At 35.8% G+C, this 22,855-nt stretch overlaps 3 protein-coding genes across 3 annotated transcripts; 1 reads left to right on the plus strand and 2 right to left on the minus strand.

Annotated features, from left to right (window-relative positions):
• The first annotated feature begins 1,122 nt into the window (after positions 1-1,122).
• LOC137572937 (prolyl 4-hydroxylase subunit alpha-2) lies at positions 1,123-3,461 on the plus strand. Its single transcript, XM_068284790.1, has 4 exons — positions 1,123-1,692; positions 1,745-1,789; positions 1,861-2,026; positions 3,346-3,461. The coding sequence occupies exons 1-4, from the start codon at positions 1,132-1,134 to the stop codon at positions 3,402-3,404; spliced, it is 831 nt and encodes a 276-aa protein (XP_068140891.1). The 5' UTR covers positions 1,123-1,131; the 3' UTR covers positions 3,405-3,461.
• A 202-nt stretch (positions 3,462-3,663) lies between these two features.
• Oatp26F (Organic anion transporting polypeptide 26F) lies at positions 3,664-15,506 on the minus strand. The gene is made up of 7 exons (XM_068284866.1): positions 15,220-15,506; positions 8,692-9,002; positions 8,441-8,624; positions 6,535-6,637; positions 4,110-5,027; positions 3,864-4,052; positions 3,664-3,796 (listed from the first exon to the last, which is right to left on the minus strand). Exons 1-7 carry the CDS (start codon positions 15,482-15,484, stop codon positions 3,664-3,666), a joined length of 2,103 nt encoding a protein of 700 aa, XP_068140967.1. The 5' UTR covers positions 15,485-15,506.
• Positions 15,507-17,975: 2,469 nt separating this feature from the next.
• On the minus strand, positions 17,976-21,537 carry LOC137572774 (dihydropyrimidine dehydrogenase [NADP(+)]-like). The gene is made up of 3 exons (XM_068284599.1): positions 21,316-21,537; positions 20,320-21,254; positions 17,976-20,254 (listed from the first exon to the last, which is right to left on the minus strand). Exons 1-3 carry the CDS (start codon positions 21,418-21,420, stop codon positions 18,148-18,150), a joined length of 3,147 nt encoding a protein of 1,048 aa, XP_068140700.1. The 5' UTR covers positions 21,421-21,537; the 3' UTR covers positions 17,976-18,147.
• Between the last annotated feature and the right edge of the window lie 1,318 nt (positions 21,538-22,855).

Consider the following 22,855-nt stretch of genomic DNA (forward strand, 5'->3'; position numbering starts at 1 on the left):
GATCGGACCACTATATCATATAGCTCCCATACAAACCCCAAAGTCACGAACAGTGACTTTTCTCAATAACTTCGTTATTTTCTATGCTATTATCGTGAAACTTAATATTAGAGAGTTTACTACGCCTATAAGCGACTATGCCAAATTTGATCAAGATCGGGTGACTATATCATATAGCTCCCATACAAACGGCCAAGTCACGAACAGTGACTTTCTCAATAACTTTGTTATTTTCTGAGCTATTGTCGTGAAACTTAATATTAGAGAGTTTACTACGCCTATAAGCGACTATGCCAAATTTGATCAAGATCGGGTGACTATATCATATAGCTCCCATACAAACGGCCAAGTCACGAACAGTGACTTTCTCAATAACTTTGTTATTATCTGAGCTATTGTCGTTAAACTTAATATTAAAGAGTTTACTACGCCTATAAGCGACTATGCCAAATTTGATCAAGATCGGGTGACTATATCATATAGCTCCCATAGGAACGATTGGTCGAAAACAGTGACTTTTGTAAATAACTTCGTTACTTTTAACGCGATTGCTTTTAAATTAAACATGTCTTAATTTAATATATATGTTAATGACTGTGCCGAATTTGATAAAGATCGGGTGACTATATCATATAGCTCCCATAGGAACGATCGGTGGAAAACAGTGACTTTGATCAATATCTTCGTTATTTCCTATGATTGTAGGCCATTCTTTCGCAAGCATAGATAAAACGTTCTTCCACATTGATGGCTAATAGGTAAGGAAAGAGTTACCAAAAAGTTGCAAGGGTATACAAACTTTGACGCGTTCGAAGTTAGCCCCGGCCCTCTGGTTAGTTGTCGCTTATCTGGCCTACGCATCAGCCTATCGATCAGGACATTGGTCATTTGGAATTGGCCGATCAAAATAAGAAATAAAAAAATTATTAAATAACATAGAAAGCTTTAGATTGATATTTTTACAAAAGTCTTTTGGATTTCAGTGAATATCTTGAACACCATATTTATTGTATATTCAGCAAATGGAAACGCTTTAATAACATTACACGGCCTTTTAGAACTAGAATTAACTTTCTTCAAAAGTTTAAAATAATAAAAATGGCAACGCAGCGGGAACTGGATCACCTTATTATGAATTTGCTAATAGTAGTCCTTGTGATAATTTCCGCACTTGGAAATCCTTCAAATTACCTCGACGAACTGGAACAAAGTCCTGAAGAACCTTTAAGAGAACAAAGACCCAAAAGATCATCATCACTTATGGAATTGGGATGCCGCGGTCAGTTAAAAGCTCCATCAAAAAGAAGTCTATTCTGTAGCTACAATCTTACAACAACTCCCTTTCTGCGATTGGCTCCCTTTAAAACGGAACAGATTAGCCTGGATCCATTTATATTACTATTTCACAATGCCATCTACGATAATGAAATATCATATTTTACCAAGGTCAGAAGAAAGGATATGAGAGAAGCTCATACAGACAACTATACCACGCCGAATAAGGAGTATCGCATTATGCAGGTGAAAGTTTACGAGGGAATCGGTGATAAAATGGATAAAACTCTACTTGAACGTTTAGAAGATATATCTGGCCTTATTGCCGGAAACAAATCAGAATTGGCCGCTGGAAATTATGGCCTGGGTAGTTATTTTCCTGAGCATTCTGATTATAGGGACATTAAAGTATCTCCTGTAAGTAAAGTCTTGCTTATCCAAGAAAATTTATAATGTATTAAAAATTTAGCAACTGAATGAGACAGGGGACCGACTAGCCACAATTTTGTTTTACGTAAGACCAACTGAATTTTTCTTATACTTTTAATAGTTAATAAAAACCTCCTCTTCTTCTTCTTCTTCTAGCTTTCTGATGTGGAACAAGGTGGTCAGACCATATTTCCACTTGCCAATGTCACTGTGCAGCCAAAGAAGGGTTCCGCTTTGTTTTGGTTCAATTTGCATAACGATGGCGAACCGAATATAAAGAGTTTACATGGAGTCTGTCCTATAATTGAAGGCAACAGATGGAGTAAGTATTAATGATATAACCATGAAATCTTCTGGTAAAAAAAAGCGTTGAAATTGACCTTTAAAAGCCCTATTGCGTTTTGCTGCCAGATCGATAATGCAAATTAACAAAAAGAACATACGCAGAAAGAAAAAATGTATCCATTTTTATAATAACGAAAGGAAACTTTATCTAAGACCGGGGCTAACTTCGACCGTTAAAGATTACATACCCTTTCCTTACTCTTTCCTTACCTAAAGCAGTCAAAGGGGGAAACAATTTGTATTTAAAAAGTCTAATGTTTGAGAAAGATCTGTAATCTTAGCACAGGAAATGACAAAGTTATTGATTAAAGTCACAGTTGAACATGGATTGTTTCTATGGGAGCTATATATGATACAGTCGCCCGATCTTGAACAAATTTGGCACAGTCGTTTATAAATGTAATAAACTCATCTTTATTAAATTTCAGAGAATAGCTCAGAAAATAGCGAAGTTATTGAGAAAAGTCACAGATTGTGACTTTGCCGTTGGTATGGGAGCTATATGATATAGTAGTCCGATCCGGCTGAAACCGAAAAACTGTACAATATATACAAAATTTCAATCCTGTAGCTCTAACGGTCTATCAGGACTTCGCGTTGAAACAGACGGACGGACATGGACATAGTTATAAACTATCAACCTAACTATATTTTACAAGCACTGGCAACTAAGGCCTTCGGCTTAGACGAAAACTGCATCCATACACTAGCCTGGGATTCGAACCTAGGTCCTCGTTGTTCAGTTGCCCAAATGACTGGGTCACTTAGACAACTCATCTACCGAGGACTGCGAGAACTGATCTAAAACAAGTGAAGCTTCATTTGAGCGAACTTATTTTCGGGCAACTATTCGATTTTATCTTGAAGCCTTGAAAGTTTCACTTTTGACTTGCCCGACATTTATGTTCTCTCAAAAATATTCGTCAAGGGTTTCTGTTTGTCGTGTTTTCCGATTTTGAAAAGGCCAACTGAGTCGATACACAAAAAAGAGCACCTTTTATGCTTTCTTTATAGAGACCATTCGCCTAATGTAAAATTTTAAAAAAAAATATAAAGATTGCAATAATATATATTAGTTTTTTAGAAATACTGAGGCGAATGAAGTAACACAATAAAATATGTCTTATAGAATTCGTGACCATGGGCAACATTGTGTGAATCATGGCTACTCCTGGCATTCCTTTATAATACATCCTCTTTTATCTCAGTAATGCGATCGATTCTGAAGTTAGAAGAGAGGAAATATTTTGAAAATAACACTTATATTAATTTCTATTCATATCGATCTATTTTCAGTATTGACCACGACGTTTTTTGAGTGGGATCAAATGTTCAGGAAACCGTGCTATAAATAATTTATGTAATTTAACTATGAAATTCTAGTAGTTTTATTTCCATTAAATTTCTATTAAATGAGCTTAAAAACATATAAATATTAAATACAATTACGATTACTGATTGTGAGACCTAGTTGACTTACTACGTATGTATGTTAAAATGTAAAATATATTAAGTGAGAGAAGTCTTATTATATGATGTAAGTATTTTACACGAGATATTAGTAAAAAATTTTTGGCAGTGTCTTTGATATATTATTTCTTATGAGTTAAAACTCTAGATCTCTGCACTTTGGTTGGCGGTGCTGGTATCCAAAGTCTTGGGATTGGGTGGCTTATAAAACCACCAGGCGCATAAAAAGAAGATGACCGAGCTTAGCTTACAAATCAAAGCCAAAAGCCACATATATCTAGAATTGAAAAAAAAAACTAATCAAATTAATGATTTTGCATATAGAAATTTTGTTAAAGACTTGCCGACTGATGTAGAAATTGTCATAGACCAAACAGGCGCCGCCTTTCTCTGTATCACAGGATTCATGCCACAATATGCAAGATTCATCAATTAGGGCGCCAAAAATCAAAGGAGCTGGAATGGTGCCAAGTAAACGGACTTTGATCCATTGCAATCCCAAGGCGAAAGAACGCTGCTCATCTTGAACACATCTGTTAAGGGAATATAAATTGCAGATTAGCCAATTTATTATCAGTTAGTTAGTTTACCTCAAAGTAGCCGAAAGGGCTGGCATGGTGGCCACAAAGGTGAAGATCATCAATACAAAGCAGAGACCCACAAATACGGGTAAACTGTCACAAGTCGAGTCGCACATTAAGTTTGTGGCATCTGGCAGATCCGCGAAATCCTTTAATCCTCGCTCAATGCAACTGCAATTATGATAGTGTTTCACCATATCCACTTGAGACTCCCTTTCACAGCCAGCAAAACAGGGGCTGTAGTACATAATTCCATCGATGCCACAGATTGGATCATAATTCGAGCGAGTGCATCCACAATTCTCATTACATTTGGCCTCCAAACTGAAGCCGGAACTGCTTGGGTGATCATGTGATGTAGTGACACCAGCAAATGGAGGATTCGGGCATGAGACCAAGAAACAGAATGTAAACAAACTGGCTATCAAACTGGCCAATAGACACATCTTAATGATGCCATTGCAAGCTAGCTGCCATTTCTTGACCAAGTAGCCACCCAGAAATGTTCCACCACCGCCAGCTGGGACGGTAATTAGGCCCATAACCAAGGCCGACAACATGGGTGAAATACTAAATTGATTCTCAATTTGTTTTGGTAAAAACGCTGCAAACCCGGCAATAACCAGACCCTCGGTAGCTCCAGCCAGGTTAAGAAAAAAGAAAGTGGGATTCTTGAGTAGTGCTAATACAGCTTTGGGCAACTCTCCCAAACGGCGTTTGCTGCCCTCTTTGGTTTCCGTTGTTGTCTTTTCCTTGGTTGTGACATGGGCCTCTGATATCTTAGCCAATTGCAATTTCTCCGAGCCAGGCAAAGATTTTGGATAACCAAAGATGGGTATGGCTATGAGAACACAAATGAAAGCTGCAAAAATGAATCCCATCCACCAGGCTCCTATCCAAACTTTACTCTCACTGGTTAAACTAAGTCTAAAAAAAAGACATAGAAAGGAAAAAGTAATTATGTCACATTACGTTATAAAAGTTTAAGTAATTTAAACAATTTATTGGGAATTTGGTATATTTTCAAATGGTATCAACCACTTGAATAAGATGATCATGTATACATCAGGATTTTTCGAGATTTTTCTTACTGTGACCGATCTTGAGAGTAGGTCGCTCTTCCGGTGAAGTAAGCAGAAACGGGTTGGTTAAAAAGCTTGGCAGAAAAGGTCAAGCATCAAAGTCCTTACTCCAGGTATAGGAAGTCGTTAAGGGGTCACAATTAACCTAAGCTTATGGGATGTGTGAGTTGTTACCGCGACTTTTAATAAGGGCGGGTATACTACCCGGAACTCAGGATTTAGCGGTTTCTGGTATTGCGTTCCATTTACGTCTCTCTATATCATAATTTCTTTGAATCCTTGCGAGTTGTTGAGGATTTTAAAATTAACACTTGGTCTTAAAATTAGTTTCTTAAACGGAGAGAACGTTCTAAACAAAGCTTTTTGGTTTCTTATAGAAGTAAAAATAAGGACAATAAGGAATCTGGGAACTACATATTTATAATAATAAGGAATCTGGTAACATAATCTTTATAAATCACGTTCCATAGTAATTGATCCCTTATTAAGGATTCATTAGTTAAAAAAGTTGCAGTTATCAAATTTTTGTTATATTATAAAACAAAAACAAAAAAGGTAAACAAAATATAGCTTTCCTGAAACAACAATCAGAGTCATGGGAGTCATCATAATCATGTTTTCCTTTCATGAAGTATTAGAACATAAATTAACTGTGAATGGGAATTTATTTTGTAAGCATCAGAGACCCTTAAAAAATGCCCGCAAATAATATTAAGCTTATAAAAACAAATGGCATACAAACAAAGAAAGCAAAAAACCAAAAATAAAACAAAACAAAACATAAAAAAATAAACATAAACCAAATTTTCATGTATTTCGCATAATTTACAGCAACAACAAGCAAAGAGCGGAGGCAAAAAGTCACTCCCAACATTATGACTTATGGCGTCACCTTGACAATAAGCCATGCGGTTTATTTACACACTCCTGGCCCAGGACCTGATCCTGAATGTTGAATGCTGGGTGACCCACCCACCCCATATATTTATTTCTCTGCAAATGTGAATCAAACAAATGCTCTCCGAGTCTCTCATTCGCACCTTATTTCCTCGTTGTCAGCACGAAATGTTGTTTTATTAGTCTCTGGAGATATTTACCCTGCATCGTGTACTCTACGCCTTGTGGGCATGTTACAGCGCCAAGGTTTCCAAGGTAACAAATAAGCTTCAGCTCTGCCATCCCTCTACCCACTATTTCTTCTCTTTGATTCACATCTACCTTATGTTGTTTGCCTCTGTTTGAACACTCAACACCCCTTCATCATCATCATCATCATCATTACTATCATCGTCTGGTTTGATAAGTTGTGCAATTTATAACAACCATTATCAGCTTATCAATTTGGTACTCACTGAGTTGGATCCACGGTCATCCAATCGGTATAAATGAGCAACAATTGTCCACCAAGCACATAGCCAATGGCTGGTCCCACAGTAGCCATGGTATAGTAAATGCCTAGGGAAAAGGATTTGAATTAAAAGTTTCAAATTGCTTAAAGATATTAATCACTAAACATAAGCTAAGATAAAGGGGTTTTTGACACTTTGCAGATTTCTAAAACGCCGAAGTAAACCGACTGCTTAGAATAATAAATATGACTCCGTTTAATACCACTGACACTAGTCACTCTTATACTCATAAGGATTTCCAATTTTTAATTCACAAAAGCGGAAAATTTATATTGTCAATATGTGAAACAATGATTACCTTCTTTTTAATAAGCCCGAAGGAGTAAAACAGTCAAATTTATAATAATGAATCATAATATTATTTATTTTTGGGATTCATAATTTAAACTTTATACCATCTTCAGATAAACGTACATTATCTATGGTAGGACTGAACACTATCCCATTGCTCACTCCATTGGTAAACTACCTTTCCTATCTTAATTTATTTAATTTATTTCATACACTAATTGAAACTTTTCAGTAAGTAAATGATTATTTTCTTTATTCAATATTATCGTCAAGAATATTTTCTAATATGGAAAAGAAAACTATTAAAAGAAGTGGACTGTGCTCCTGTCAGCTCCTTTACCAAACTTTCCACATCTTTTAAGTAGTTGTGATTCCCAACTAGTTTATCTATACGGTCTTTAAAAATGTCTGCTAATGACAGTTTTTGGTGCATTATAAAATAGTTAAGCTGCTGAAAAATTTGTACTTGGTAAGATGAGCCTTGGTAAGATTGCTCTCGATCCAACCTAAGTTTTTGTCTAACTTGTATGTACAGTATTAAATAGCCTAGGATATATCTTATGTATCCTTGTATAACTCCATACCTATAAACGAATTCAGAAAACAAGCCTATACTTCTTCTATTGAAATTTCAAGATCGTAGATGCATAAATTAATGGGTTTCGGTATTTTGAAATACCCAACTAACTATGAGCGAAATGAAGTTGGTAGTTCAATTAAAATTTAACGTACCGCATTATATTTAGGTTTAAAATAAAACTACTCCAAAAAAATATGTTAAAATCTGTGAAAGTTTCTGATCAAAGTGTTTATACAGGATTAAGGGCAAGGCCCATTACCTTAGTTTCGTTAAATCAAAAAATAATTTCAATAGATTGCCTAAATTCTTCTGTCTTACCCATAATGGGCAATCCTGCTTATTAATGTCAACTAGACTCTAATATGTGTATCCTATCATATGACTGCATCTTAATTTGCATGCCAAAACTCCACAAAATGACAACCAACGGGCATAGAGCAAAAGGGCAAAGCCTTCCAACCTTTGATCTCTGACAAAGATAGGGTCTGAAGCTGGAGATACAAATAAATTGAGAAAAATGCCAGAAACCAATTTCAATTGTCTTTCAAGGAGTCAGATGAAGCAGCTAAAACTGAAACTGAATGGCTTTGATAATTTGCTTGACGTCTTTGCTTTCTTTTTGCACGATAAACTTAACTAAGAGGCAATAAATTTAGCTGGCGTTTACTTGTCTCCCTTCTGTATCCTTATGGCCCGCCTTAGTCAGCAGCTCTTTAAAATTGGGTCAACAAGGGAAAGACGATGCAGACGATGTCCTCATACTTATACCCGGAAGGGCTGTACGGAATAGTGTACACAGTATTTACATCTCTTTGTAGCCCGACAAATAAAAATAAATATGCATGTGTGAGTAACTGATACTGTTTGATATGTCTAGCCCGGTCTAAGCTCCCCTTCGCCCCTCTAACCATTGCCACTTTCTGAGTAAGACAAAAGTTTTTATCAATGGAACTGCGAACTTGCTGTTTAGTAACTTACCCAAGTAAACAGATGACATCTTCTTGGAGACATTCTCATCGATATATGTAACGCCCAATGTAAATAATGGCGAAGCTCCGGCTCCATGCAAAAGTTGAGCACCAAAGAATAACCACACGGTCCAACTTAAACTCTCGTTCGCCTCCTGTTCCATCCCCATGTCCTCGCGCGGTTCACAGGAGTGCTGCTGCTGCCAATACAAATATTTCCGATTACGTTGCAAAGCAATTCGATTTCTCTTTCAACTTTACCATTGTCTGATTTGGATTTAAGTTCCCCATTTCACAGACATTTGCCTCGGCTATGGTGGCCCGATAATTGCCAACCAAGAAATTTGGCATAAGAAAAACCAACGAACCAAGTCCCATCACCAACAGTCCAATAGCTATGAAACGCGGCTTAGATGCTCCTTTTCGTCCGCCATAATATGTAACCGGCACCAGGCAGACAAACGAGGCCAAGTCATAACCACTGGCCACCAAACCCATTTGCCTCGACCGCAGTCCAAAACGTCTCTCAATTGTGGATATCGAGACATTAATCAGACCATTTACAATTAAACCTGTAAAAGAAATGTTCAAACTTAATACCAAACTGAATTCAATTATTAAAAGTTAAAGTTAAGCTGCTTAGCTGATAGCTTCAAAAATAAAAGCCCTCTTATTACTCATTTATAACCCATAATATTAATTCATATTTAGTATTTGTTATAGTAAATGTAAGTTATATTTTTTGGACCACTTGAAACATTCAATCTGATAGTAAAAAACGACAGACAGTTATCCAAAATCACTGATTAAGAGGTAACTATGGAGGACAACTAAATTGATCTCATAAACTTCTTTATCGCAAGTGGATTCAATACAGTTTATAATCTGTTGATTAAAATTAAAAAAATTATTTGCATAAATTTTCTGATAGTATAATACAGTATAAAAAAATTTCAGTTCCTGATTCAATCTAACAAACTTTTTATTATTCAGCGAGAATTGAATATTGAAATTTGTGCACTTTTTTTGGTTTTGATCAAAATATAGCTTTGGTTTTCTTAAGTTTCCGAAAAACTAGAGTTAATCGAGAAAAACCAGTTGTTTGCTTATTTGGTTCATAAAGTTTCATATCCAAATGAATCCAAATTCATTGACCACAAACTACCCTAAAACAGGATACTAGATCCTGGGTGGCTGGTTTATTAATAGTTATTGAACTGTCAGAATATCAATAATACAAAAGATTTAAACCTAAAAAATTAACTCTATTAACACACTTAAAAAAATAATGAAACAATGGAATATATTTCCTTAAAAAAATTTATGAATTCTTTTTTTCCAAATGAAATCCAGTTAAGCTTTTTCTATTTACAAATACCTATTCTAAATTAGTTGATAACAATTATTGCCAATATCTGAAGAAGTCTGTTTATGAGTTTTCTTTCAGCTCAATAGCAAACCATTAAAATGATACTTAATCTATATAGCCTCATGAGTCGATCAATTTGGGATATTCTATTCATAAATATTTGATAGCTCGTTTCTCTTTAATTATTGACTTGGCTAATTAAAGGAAATTTCACACATGCCAATAAATGTAAAAATAGAAGATTGTCACGTAGGCGTCAGCACTTCACTTGAAGGCAAAGGTTAGCTACATAGTATACCCCTTCTCATCGTCATCCCCCCCACACTCATTTTCCCTTCATCCCCAGCTTTTAGCAGCTTCTTTACTTTAGCTCTAAGGAAATTGAGCAATATTATATTATTGCACTTACTTCATGGGGTAAACGACTTGTGAGTACTTTTTCCTTTCTTCCACTTTTGCCCCCCTCAGTCTAGCAACTCATTTTGGAGTGGGGAAGTCCTAGACCTGTGTCCAGTATCAAGCAGGTCGATTATTGAAAAATAAATTGAATTTGTTGTTGAAAAAAAAAAAATAAAATCATATTCTATGCAACACAATAGACTCTGCTTTGGAACGTGTGACAAATATTTATTTATAACAAAATATTGCCCCTAAGCGCAAAATCAATTTGTCGTAAAGATATTTAATTTATGACCCCACATCCCCGCTGTCCATTCTTCTCTTTGTACTTATTGTGTTAAGATTTGTTGTTGGTGACAACTTGCCTCTGGAGTCGTAAACTCATCGCTTCCTTTATGACTCTACCAGTCAAGGGATGATGTCCGAGATAGAGGGATGAATGAAATAGCCAAAACATCCATTTTTATCTACTAGAAATCCAGGTGAAAAATCATCTGAAAATCAATTTTGACTTCCCAATAAATTTAAGTGCAAAAAGTTTGAAACTTTTTAATTTAAGAACTTCTTTCTTTTCGGTTTTAATGAAAATTTCAGCTGTTTTTCAAATCACAGTGAAATTAGAATTAGAAGTGAACATGAAACAAAACTAAATTTAACTTCAAAGGTAAAAATTTCAAATATTTTTACGTTACAGCCTGTTTATGAATAATCAGATTGAACAAAGAAATATAAAAAAAATAAAACAAAAGTAGCTGATACAGATTAATATTTCAAGTATGGCTCAAAAAACCAAACAAAACATGCGTCCACACTCTGTGGAAAAGCACTTAAGATTGTAACAGCGGCGCGGTATCAAGTAGCCGACGCTGTGCATGAAATATAAACATTAAAATAAGCATTTTTAAGAACAATTGTCGTCTCATAGATTTTATAATTTCATTTATATACACAAGACTTTTGTTAATAAAATCAGTTCATAATTTGAATTCAAGAGATGAAGATCGTGTTTTAGTTTGTGGTGTTGAAACCCTATTCACACCCATTAACCCTATTTGCTTAATATTTTCAAATTATAAATTTAATGACATATATCAGATTGATATAAAGGGGTTAAACAAAAGTTATGAGGCTTATAAAATTTGACGGCTTTTGAATTAAAAGAAAGTAAGAAAACACTCCTTTTTACGTTGTTGATCTATGGGAACTCTTAGGGCTAGCATGACTCAAATAAAAGTCCGACTTTAAATATTATTACGGACATTCAATAGTCTAACAATAAGATGAAAACTTTAAACTAAAAATTTTAAGAGATTTTTAGATCACTTGAGAGTTAGTTAAGAAATACTTGGGTTAAGCTTTATCTAACCTTTTATTAATAAGTTGGGAATTTAGTTCTTATAAGCCAAATGCTTGGTTATTATATCTAGAATCTAGATCTAAATTGGCGATGATAATAAATTTATATTTATTAATTTAATTTCTAAATGCATTATGTATGTAGACTAATGGCCTAATGAAAGTGTTAAAACATCCTTTTATCCTTCTAAAACATCCTCTTATCCTTCTAAATAAAGAACAATATTCAATATATGTGATGGGTTTTGTTTTCACCATTTTGTATTGATTGTGTGCATCCAATTGCATCTGTAAAATAATTATTTGAGAAGTTGATGCTTTTAACTGATGATTTTAATATAAAATTTTATTCGAATTTTCATATTATTATTCTTTTTTCATTTATTGATAACTAGTTTTATTTCAGTAGCTTATAAGCTACTATTAATTAAACATTTGACAAATACGCCTATATTGACTGACTATTAACGCTGATCAAGAATATATATAGTTTATGGGGTCGAGAAAACATTCTTCTCTGGCTCTGACTAATCTTATAATACTCTGTGAAAAGGGATCAATAACAGGCTCTTTTTTTTGTAGAAAGATATTCAAATATATATATAGAAAATGGAATTACATACTGATGCACTTGCCTTAATTGGTAATTGGTAAATTGGTAATATCTCTTTCTACCACTTTGCTGTAGAATATTTTATGAGTTGTTCATGGCTAATAAATGAAAGAGCTCGCAAGAACCAACTACATCGAATGAGAAAGATTTGTTGACCAAAGACTTCAATGATTCGTATTCACACACATATACAAAAAAAAACCATTTGATCCATTTAAGATTTTCCTTCTCATTAACATAAAAAGATACATTTATGGTATGAATCTATGGGATAAACAATAAATTTGATGCACAGCGAGAGCGAGTGAACGCGGCAATTCAAAATTGCGGCGGATGATTTATGTTAATGCCATGTCAACTGATTAATATTTTCGGTCACGTGCCGGCCATCCATATCCGTGGAGTGTACAGTGTGGACAAACACCGAGGCGGAACAGGGAGGCTGGATCGGAATTGGTGTCATAGCGAAGTTTGGGCCAGATGCTGGAGTTTGGGGGGTGTCGTCACATCGAGGAACAATTCTCACGTAATGCAACAGATGCCAGGAGCCAATCCAAGCACATAAACTGCATCCAAGACATAGCTTTTACTACTACAACATCTGGCAAGAGAACAGAACAGAACAGAAATACCTCTCCTGCACTTTGCTTAACGTTAGCTAATCTCTGTAATAGAGTCTAATCTCATGGAACAGGCATCATCCGTGTGTCGTCAGTTTTTGGGTGAATTGGCGAATTTTAATTAACCGCATGTGCCCATTCCATGATTTTGCCATGGTTACCATATTTGGGAGTTGGGCACACACCGATTAACATTGTCTTGATTTATGCCCCTATGCTTCCTACCCACACTTTCTATTGCTGGAGTGTCCTACTATGACAACGTCAAGAGCCTTTTCCCTTCTCCATCTTTGCAGTTTAAACTATTCAAAGTGCTTTTTTCTCGTATTTTTTTGAGGTTAATGCATCCTCGGGCTAAACCAAGCGAGTGTCAACCTCAACACAGTGCCTGACTGCTCCTGGGCTGATATTAATTTTTAATTTGCTCCTTTTCACAAATGGGTGGAAAAAAAAAAACACCAAACCAAACTCCACTGACCTCCCACTAAACACCTCATTCAAGTGAAATTCTTATCTGTTGCACACAGACTTGGGCTTGAAGAAGAAATGCTCGGGATGCTAATGAAGCGACGCGGATGTTTCTCATCCTTGCAAGCATTCATTGTCTTAGCATAAGTTTCCAAAGCAAAAGGAGTTTCTGGTTTATGGTCCAGATATGTATGTATGTATGTATGTTTGTATGTGTGTAAATAAGTAAGTATGGCAAGCGAGCTACTCAGGTGGCTGCAAATATTCATTGGCTTAAGCCAATTCTATTAAATAACTGCCCAAGGATTTCATTTTAGAATTTTAAGAATTCTAGTAATAACAATTCAATTTTCTTAACTACATGAAGTACAATCTATCCGAATAGTTAGCTTAGCTTGGCTGCTTATTCATTTAGTTAAATACCTTTTGACCTCTAACTTCTTAAACAATTAGTTTACATTTATCCCCTATATCTTAACAGAATCTGAGTAAACCATCTGCTTAAATGATAAAAATCCTTCTATTTAAATATTAAACTTTTTTATACACATAATTTCAACTCCAGAAACACAATAGTTATCTAGTTTTTATGAAGGAATCAAACAAAGTGTCGAATTGCATTATTGAAAATGTTACTAAATGTCTTATTAGTTTTTACCCCGTAACATCTACAGTAGCTATCCAATATTGATGATCTTATGCTTAGGGAGTCAAGAAATGCGCTTAGAACTAGTTAATCGCAAAGATCTCAAAATAGATTTCACCAAAGTGGAACACTAACTTCAACTTATTAACACGAAGGTCAATATTTGGTGTAAACTGGTGTTATTGACAAGAAAGAAGACCTAAAAATCTGGGCCACATTACGAATTTTAGCAACCAGAGAAACCGTTAAGTATTTTGGCCCTAAATGGCAAATGCTCACAGAACCACTGACTTCTGAGCTTAAAGACCTTTACATATATGCTGTTTATTGCAGATAGAAATGATTCAAGTTGAAAAGGTTTTTTTTAATAACCGTTTCCAAATGAAGTATTGAAATGTTCTATGCAAATTTAAATGCCTAATATTTAAACAAAATTTAATAATCTCACATGAATTTCGAAGGTCGACCACGACTAGGAGTCATTCTATTTCTTGGAAAAACTAAAGCTTACACATAATTTTTAGTAATTTGGATTTATATTCTTAAACGGCAGAATTAACGTTATCAATAAGGCGTTGTTTAGCAGTCTGATTTATCTGAATATAGAACTTTATATCACTTGAAAAATAATTTTGGATTTTTAAAGGAAACTTCACTATTTATTATTATTATTTTAAATATTACCTTTTCTAACTAATAATTTAGCAGAATTCGCGTCGGTTTCGATGCAATAAGAAAGATTATAAACGATTAAAAAACGAGAACAAAAAACTATAAATTAATCCTTACTACAAATTTTTTAAAGGCCACAAAAACTAGTTTAATGTTCATAATAAAAAAATACTTAAAAAAAGGTTTTGTAAACTTAACAACAGCAATTTGTATATTGGAAAGTTTTGAGAGAAAACATGTGTTTTAATTTTGACCTTGAGCTATTTACAAGCGAACTAAAAACGGTGTTAAGTCTGCTAACTAAGTGTTTTTATTCTGAATTTTGAAACACAAGTGTAACGTTTATTATTATTAGAACCTGTCGGAGTATTTTTTATTATTTTATATAAGACACCGGTGAATATCTTTATTAAAGAATGAGATTAGATACGAAGAAGATACATATACAGATCGTAATACGTAAGTAGACTCTGGCGGTGATTAAGCTGGGTAAACAAAAACATCTACGATTCTCAGTTCAGAGAAATTCCACAATGAAAAATTCTTTTTTGTGTGGGTGGGCGAAGAGACGGCAGAGTTAAACGAATTAAGTGTCACGGCCCACATATGGATGTCTGTAGAGACAGAAAGTCTGAAGCGATATTACCTTGGAGAGCACCTCCCCAGCAGAGCCAGAAGAGAGCCCATTTGGCTGAGCAAAAGCATTGCAGCCACTGCGGTGAGAAATTGAACCAGCCGAAACGTTGGTCTACCAAGACGCCCTCAGCGTTCTTTTCCCGATCCGATCCCGATGATGAACTACCCACACGACTTGACCGAGCACTATTATTATTATTCACATTCGAACGTTTTGGCGGAACACTTATAGCCAATTCACTGGCATTGGCATCAGTTTCAGCATTTGGAGCCATGGTTTTCTCTTCTTTTTTATCAGCGGGAACTTTACTTGGCGTTTTGCGATCCGCAACGAACGACGCACCAACTGCAACTGAACGTAGATTTTATTTGAATGGAGAAGCGCCAGCATCAGAATCGCTGTTAACAGCCTCAAGGACTTAACATTAACAGTGCTGTGGTTGTGTGGGTGAGATGGGCGTGATGTGTGTGTGTGTGTGTGGCAGGCAAAAGCCACCCCCACTGTTAGTCGAGACGGAGAACAGCCCACTCACACACAGTCTCACTCACACACATTCATGTACTGAATCGTTTTATGAATGAAATTGTAAGCTGCCTTTTGGCACTTTTTCCTTCTCTGTCCCCCACTCTTCACACACGATTCCATTTGACGTATCAACAGTTGTCATGACTCTGTAATGACATTTAACATATTTTCACTTGCTGTTGCTCGGAAGGGTTGAGGACTTTCTTTCATTTTTTTATTATGTTTTAAGTGTATAATTTATTTTATTTTGATTAACATTTTCAGTACCATTAGAATTTAATTGAACTCTATATAAATATTATTCATTATGGAAAGCTGTATATTATAATTAGCGTTATAGGTCTTGGGCTATGAAAAGAACCCCTTACCCCTTAAAGTATGCTATAGGCTTGAAAAGTGTTCAATAAATTTATTACTTTCAATATGACTTGCAAATTTTAAATTCTTTATAAAGAATCTTTGCTATGAGGATTACATTGGATCCATAAAACATTTCAAAATTTTTTATGTAGTTTTCACACTTTTTCTTATTGCATACTTTGGGGGGCAAAGTCCACCATTTTACAGCCCTATTTCTATCATTATTATTTGCCTTTATTAAAAGTCTACTTGACTATATTCATCTCTTTGTGGCTTCTTTAAACTAGCTTCTTTCTAATTTCAATTTATTAATTATCATTTATTCCATTTAATTCATTCAAAAAGAGAAGTAATAATCACAAAAAGGCGGAGAATTTCATCAGGGACGGACACAGTCTTAGAGACTTCTCCGTAACTTTAGTTTGAAAGGGAATTTAATGGGTATACAAATGTATATCGAAAGGATGAAGAATATTTATTTTGTACCCTTAAAACAACCTGTTTACAGTAGAAGACTGTGATTATAAGGATATATATAGTCAAAAAGGGACAGCATTTCATGGGTCAACTTCTTCTCTTTTCAGAAATCCTTTATATGCAGAGTTTATTTGTGAAGATAATAAGAAAAATTACTTTAAGATTAATAAGGAAACTATATTTTGTCATTATTCTTTCATATTCCACTTTAAAAGAAAACAGACTGCTCATTTGCCAGCATTTCTCCATCACCTTACTCATGCTGTTTCATTCCAAAGTCCACCGCATTTCTTTGTTGTCAGCACGTAATATTGTTTTATTACACCCTGGAGATATACCATTTACTTGATGGCAGTTAAGGTTACCTGGTAACACTCAGCCACATCCCTTACCCCAGGGCCCTGGGGGGACAACATAAAAGTCACTTTTCCCTCATTCCTCATTTCGCTGATACATGATGCGTGCAATTAATAACAATCAGTTGAAGGATAACGCATTGAAGTCTCAAATTGAAAATCATTTTTACGGCTATGTTTACTCTTTGCCAATGCGTATGCGAGAAAGGCAATTGGTTAAACAAAATCCTCGATACTCGAAGTAAACATAACTTGTTCTTTTCGAGTCCTTAGAGGTGGAGGTTTATACTACTTCGATGTTACTCTCCATTACAAAAGAGCTATGACAAATGTAAATATAAGTTCCAGCTTAAATTGACTCAAAATTGATCCTTCTTGGCAATGAAGACATAGGATGTCCCCTCTGGATATTCTGTTAGTTGCTTACACATGTATACATTCCTTTTTTGTTTGCCAACAACAAATAAAAGAAAATATTACATATGTATTTGTCGACATTTAGCCCCCCTTATCATCTAGAGAAGTTTTTGCACATCTTCCCAAAAAAAAAAGCAGTACTAAGATTACAGATAAGAATGCACAAAATGGCACAAATAAAAATTCAGAAAATAGATTTCAACCACTCTTTCCAAATGTATATAAATTTTGTTGAATATTCTGGAAGGAATTTCTTTATGATATAAACATAAAATTAATGAGATCTAATTATCAATAAAATCGATCAAATTGTTAGTATTGTTTTGATGTTCCAAACAAAACTTGGGCCTTTAATTAAAATTACACATCCGCAGCGTGGGCCCCATATGGGCTCTGATGGTTGATTAGGCAGAATCTGTCAATGACTAATGTAATGTAATTGAAATGATAGCTTAGGCCAAATAACAAATTACATATCCTCGCCCTGGCTGAGGTGGATGAAGTTTTATGTGATGGATAAGAAGAACTGTGATTCTAATGCAAGACTAGTGAGGACCTGGCATATATTCCACATTTCCACCTAGATCCTTCAATATTTTGAAGTAATAATTATAGTTGAAACTAGCTTAATCCCTTGGTAGCGATTAAATAAAATTTACTTCGAAAAGTTTTTTTTTTAATTGTTGACATAAAATTTGACTTTCACTATTATACTAATATATACATATACTAATAAATACGTGCTACTTAAATAAATGTTATTACTATTATAAGTAATAAAATCGGTTTAAAAGATTTCATATCAGTCTTCACTTTGTTTGATTGATCCACGATTGACAACATGTGGAATTTTCTTGGGCACCATGCGGATGCAGTCGATGATGGGGCAAACGGAATGGCAGAGACTACAACCAGTACAATTATCGCCCACCAGAGGCTTGTGGGTGTCCTTATCAAAGGTGATGGCCTGATAGCCGGCATCGCAACAGGCCATATAACATTTTCCACAATTGATGCACAAATCATCATTGATTAGGGACACCTGCTGCTGTTTGACATCCAGAGCTTTAAAGGATCCAATGTGCTTTAGAGCGGCACCTCGTAACTTTGCCAACTTGGAAGCAGGTTTGGGTTCCATACACATTACAGCCAAATGCTGCTCTTCAGTAGGAGGATCAGGTTGGGTAAAATTACTTCCACATATGTCATATAGTTGCTCCATAGTCGCCTCGCGCTCACATAGATCCGCACCAAAGAAGCCTAATGGCTGATTTTTTAAGTTTCTTAGGGAAAGAATTGGTTTGCCACGCTGATGCAAGGGTTGGGGCGGACTCTGTCCATCCCAGAGGTGACCATCTCCAGGTGGAGGATTGGCTTTAAGGTAGAGTAATGCACGAAGACTACTGCAATAGTTTTCAATTATGGCAAAGTTCTGGTTCAGAACGGCTGAAGAAATTTCAACAAGTGAGGCACCAGCGTGAATGAACTGGAGAGCAGTCTCTCCCGACTGAACTCCTCCAGCTCCTAGAATAGAAATACTTGGCAGTTTTTCAGCAATCGCTGAAATAGCTCGCAAGGCCAAGGGACGAATCGCAGTGCCCGACATTCCACCGTAGGAGGTAAGTTGTTCCGCTCCCACAGCAGGCCAGGGAGATCCATCGGCACGTAGATCCATCAAGGAACTCACCGTATTGATGGCAGTCACACCATTGGCCATACCATTAACTGCTGCCTGGGCTATTTTCACAATATCCGTAACATTGGGTGTCAACTTGACATAGAACGGTATCTTGATGGCACCTCTCACCCATCTGCATATGTCGGCAACTACTTTCGGATTTTGACCCAATCTCATGCCCAAACCTTTCTCGGTCACTCCATGTGGAGAGGATAAATTCAATTCCAAGGCATCTGAGCCACAATTGGCTGCTAGTGTGGCCAACTCCACCCAATCGCTCTCTCGGTAGCCACACATTATGCTGCATATAATCCTATGCTTAGGGAAATCCTTCTTCAATTGATTTATGGCACAAAACCAATAGTCGGCTTTCTTCTCTGAAACAAGATCTATGTTCATAAATGATCCCTGTTGATGGTTGACAACTCTGGCGATTCTGGGTGAGACATTTGTCACCTCATCCTTGTCGAGCACCACTGTCCTGGTCACCGCAAAGGCCCAACCATCTTCGAAGGCTCGCCGACACATGGCCGCGCTTGTTGTCGTCGGACCTGAGGCCAAGCCAAAGGGATTCAAATATTTAAGACCATTGACCTCTACAGAAATATCCACCGTGTCGATCTCTGTGTGAAATAAAGGTAGCTCAGCTGGCTCCATTCCCAGTTTCTTTCCCTGGAGCATACAGTGTATACTACAAGCTGCCACTTTGCCATCGTTAACCGCCTCGACGACTGTGTGACCAATGCCAGCCAGATCTCCGCCGCAAAAAACTCTCGGCACATTGGTGGCCAATGTCTTGGGGTCCACCTTCACCCTACTCTGTTCATCTATTTCCACAGGATATAGGGCTTTCTTTAGTTGATTGTTGGCCAACGTTGATCCAAAAGCCGAGATCACGTAGTCGACCTGCAGACTCATTTTCTCATCTTCTACCATTTCAATGTTGCCCTCTACAGTCTGAGTGGTGCGATGAAATTCCATGCCTGCTATTTTGTCATCACGAACTACTACCTTGGTGGGCATTAGATAGGGTAGCAGCTCCACATATTCCTTCTCGATAGCCTGACGCACTTGCTTGGGAATCACATGTATGTTAGATGTGCCATGTAGAAATGCCACATACACACGTTTGGCACCACAACGCAAGGCACAACGAGCACAAGAGAAGGCAGTGCGTCCGCCACCAATCACCACCACATTGCCATCTAGCTCGGGTATTTCAAACTGTATACTAGGATGGGATTAGATGAGAAATTTTATAAGAATCGTTAAACTTTCTTGCAGCCGAATACGAACTTGTTCTTCTTGCACCCGGCACACAAACCCAGCTTGGAGCCTCTGGAAACTTTAGGAAGAAACGTCTTGGATGAGTAGTAGCCCATCTGCGCAGTCAAATCCTTAAAGATGGGCAAAGATACGGGATCCGGTAGTCCTATGCCCAAATAAACAGCATCAAAACCTTCCATCAGTAATTTCTGCACACTCAAATCTTCACTTCCCAGCTTAATGCCATATTTGAATTGAACACCCAGTTGCCTAACAAGATTCACTTCGAAATTTACAACATCTATTGGCAAACGATATTGTGGAATCTCCAAGGCACTCAGTCCACCGGCATATTCATTTTCCTCGTATATGGTAATGTCCTTGTAACCCAATCGACCCAAGAAAGTGGCACAAGATAGCGAGGTGGGTCCACCGCCTATGAGGGCAATCTTTTTATCGGCATTCTTGAGATTCAAAGCCTCTGGAGGAACCACTTGACGAACACCCATGCGTCTAAATACATCGGTGGCGAATTGCTGTAGGCCACCAATATTAATGGGTCCCTCTTCCGTTGCATGGAGATTACAACTGCTCTCACAGAGATCACCAGTGGGGCACACCATGCCGCAGGTTATCCCCAAGGGGTTATCCGAGAATATAGCTTTTGCTGCTCCATAATAGTTCTTACTAGCAATGCATCCAATGAAATGGGCAATGTCTATCTGGGTTGGACAAGCCTTTTGGCAAGGAGCATCAGCACATTTAAGACAACGTGCTGCCTCCTTAAGGGCAGCCCTCTCCGAAAGTGTGGTATCACCAACAGCCTCGAAATTGTTAAGCAGTGAGGGACGCTCCTGCAAACCTTTCTCTCGCACACGCATCCAAAATTTACGTTCCTCCTTCACCTGAGCAGTGGGCACCATGCGACACTGACGTTTCGCACGGGGATTAAGCTCCAAAACTTTCTAAAAACACCAAACTAAAACATTAATACATCTTTTTGTTGAGATTAGCTCTGCCGTTCACCTTGATCTCTGGAGAATCCTTGCTGACATGATCCGAAAAATGTCTTAAACTCCAACCCTCTACAAATTTCACCTTGACTCTATCAGCGCAAAAACGGCGATACATATTTTTCCCTTCTGTGTAAATATTGTGTAAAAAAAAAAATAAAATTTATTCCAGATATAACTTAGTGTAAAGCCTTCGGAAATTGAGTCAAATCATTCCATTAAACAAATACTCAACATTTACAAAAGCAAATATTACTTTAATTGCTCCTTCTAAAACTAAATACAAACTGACAAGTTTTGAGAAATTGAATACAACAAAAAAATCAATAGTTATTAGAAGTGATTCAACTGGGCTCATAGCCATTAAAACCAAATTATAAATTTATTGGGCTCCAAGTTAAAAAGCAAATAAAAATCTGTTAAAAAAGATTTGCAAAGATAAAAGTCTTTTTTTTTTTTTTTGAGAATTTTTAAACATAAATTTTTGGTTAATCTGCCTTTTTGTCAGGCTGCTTTTTGGTTAATTTCTATTTGCTTTGTATCTCAATTATATTTTAATCATATTTTAAAATTATATTAAGCATTTGGATTTTTGAAATACATAATTCATTTCAATCTAATTTTTGTATACATGCAAATTTTGTTCGAAAATTGGTAAATATTGGTAATGAGTTCTTAAGATTTTAATGCAGAAGACAAACATTTTTCAAATACTCCGAAAACTGACTAGCTTTGAGCTTCAAAAATTCGAGAAAGTTTTCAGAATATTGTCATTGTCATTTTTTGACTCCATTATTTTGTACAGATGTACTTGAACCCTTGACAGAACATTCGAAATATGTATGTATATTAAATGATTTTTAAAGCAGAAATAATCGACATTTTAAAGTTATGATATTAAAGCCAGGAACCGTAACTGTTATAAGATATTTTTAAAAATATAAATAAATACAATACTTTTAGAAATTTGTATAAATTTGTTCAGTTGATGCAAGTTGTATACTTTTTATATTTGAATTTCCATTTCCATTAGAAATTGGTCAGAAAACGAATCAAATATTGTTTTAAAGCGAAATATCTACCCTTTAGTCTACTTTATACAAAATTTAAACAAAAGAGCTCTATAATACCGCAATTTAAGATAAGATTAGATAAGATCCCAATCGACATAAACATATCCTTTTATCCCAATATTTAACCAATTCAAAATCAAAACCAAATTTAATTATTTCATTACAACTTTCAAATATTTATTCAGTAAATTGTTTAGTAATTTTTTGTTTCTTGTTGTTTTTTTTTTTCTCTTTTAATTTTTTGTTTGTGTTGTTTCTTTTCTTATTAATTTATAATTTTCATACATTCATACATTTTGAAAATTTTTCACAATAATAATATTTTTTTTAGTATGTATTTAATATAATTTTGAAAAACACAAATTTTCACAAAAATAATTGCTGAATAGTGTAGATCTCTAGCTATAAGGCGAATTTTTAGTGGATCAAAGTGAAGTACCAAGAAACACACAAAAGAAAAAAAACGAATAAAATAAAATA

This window comes from Drosophila tropicalis, unplaced genomic scaffold, assembly GCF_018151085.1.
Source record: "Drosophila tropicalis isolate 14030-0801.00 unplaced genomic scaffold, ASM1815108v1 contig_393, whole genome shotgun sequence".
Classification (NCBI taxonomy): domain Eukaryota; kingdom Metazoa; phylum Arthropoda; class Insecta; order Diptera; family Drosophilidae; genus Drosophila; species Drosophila tropicalis.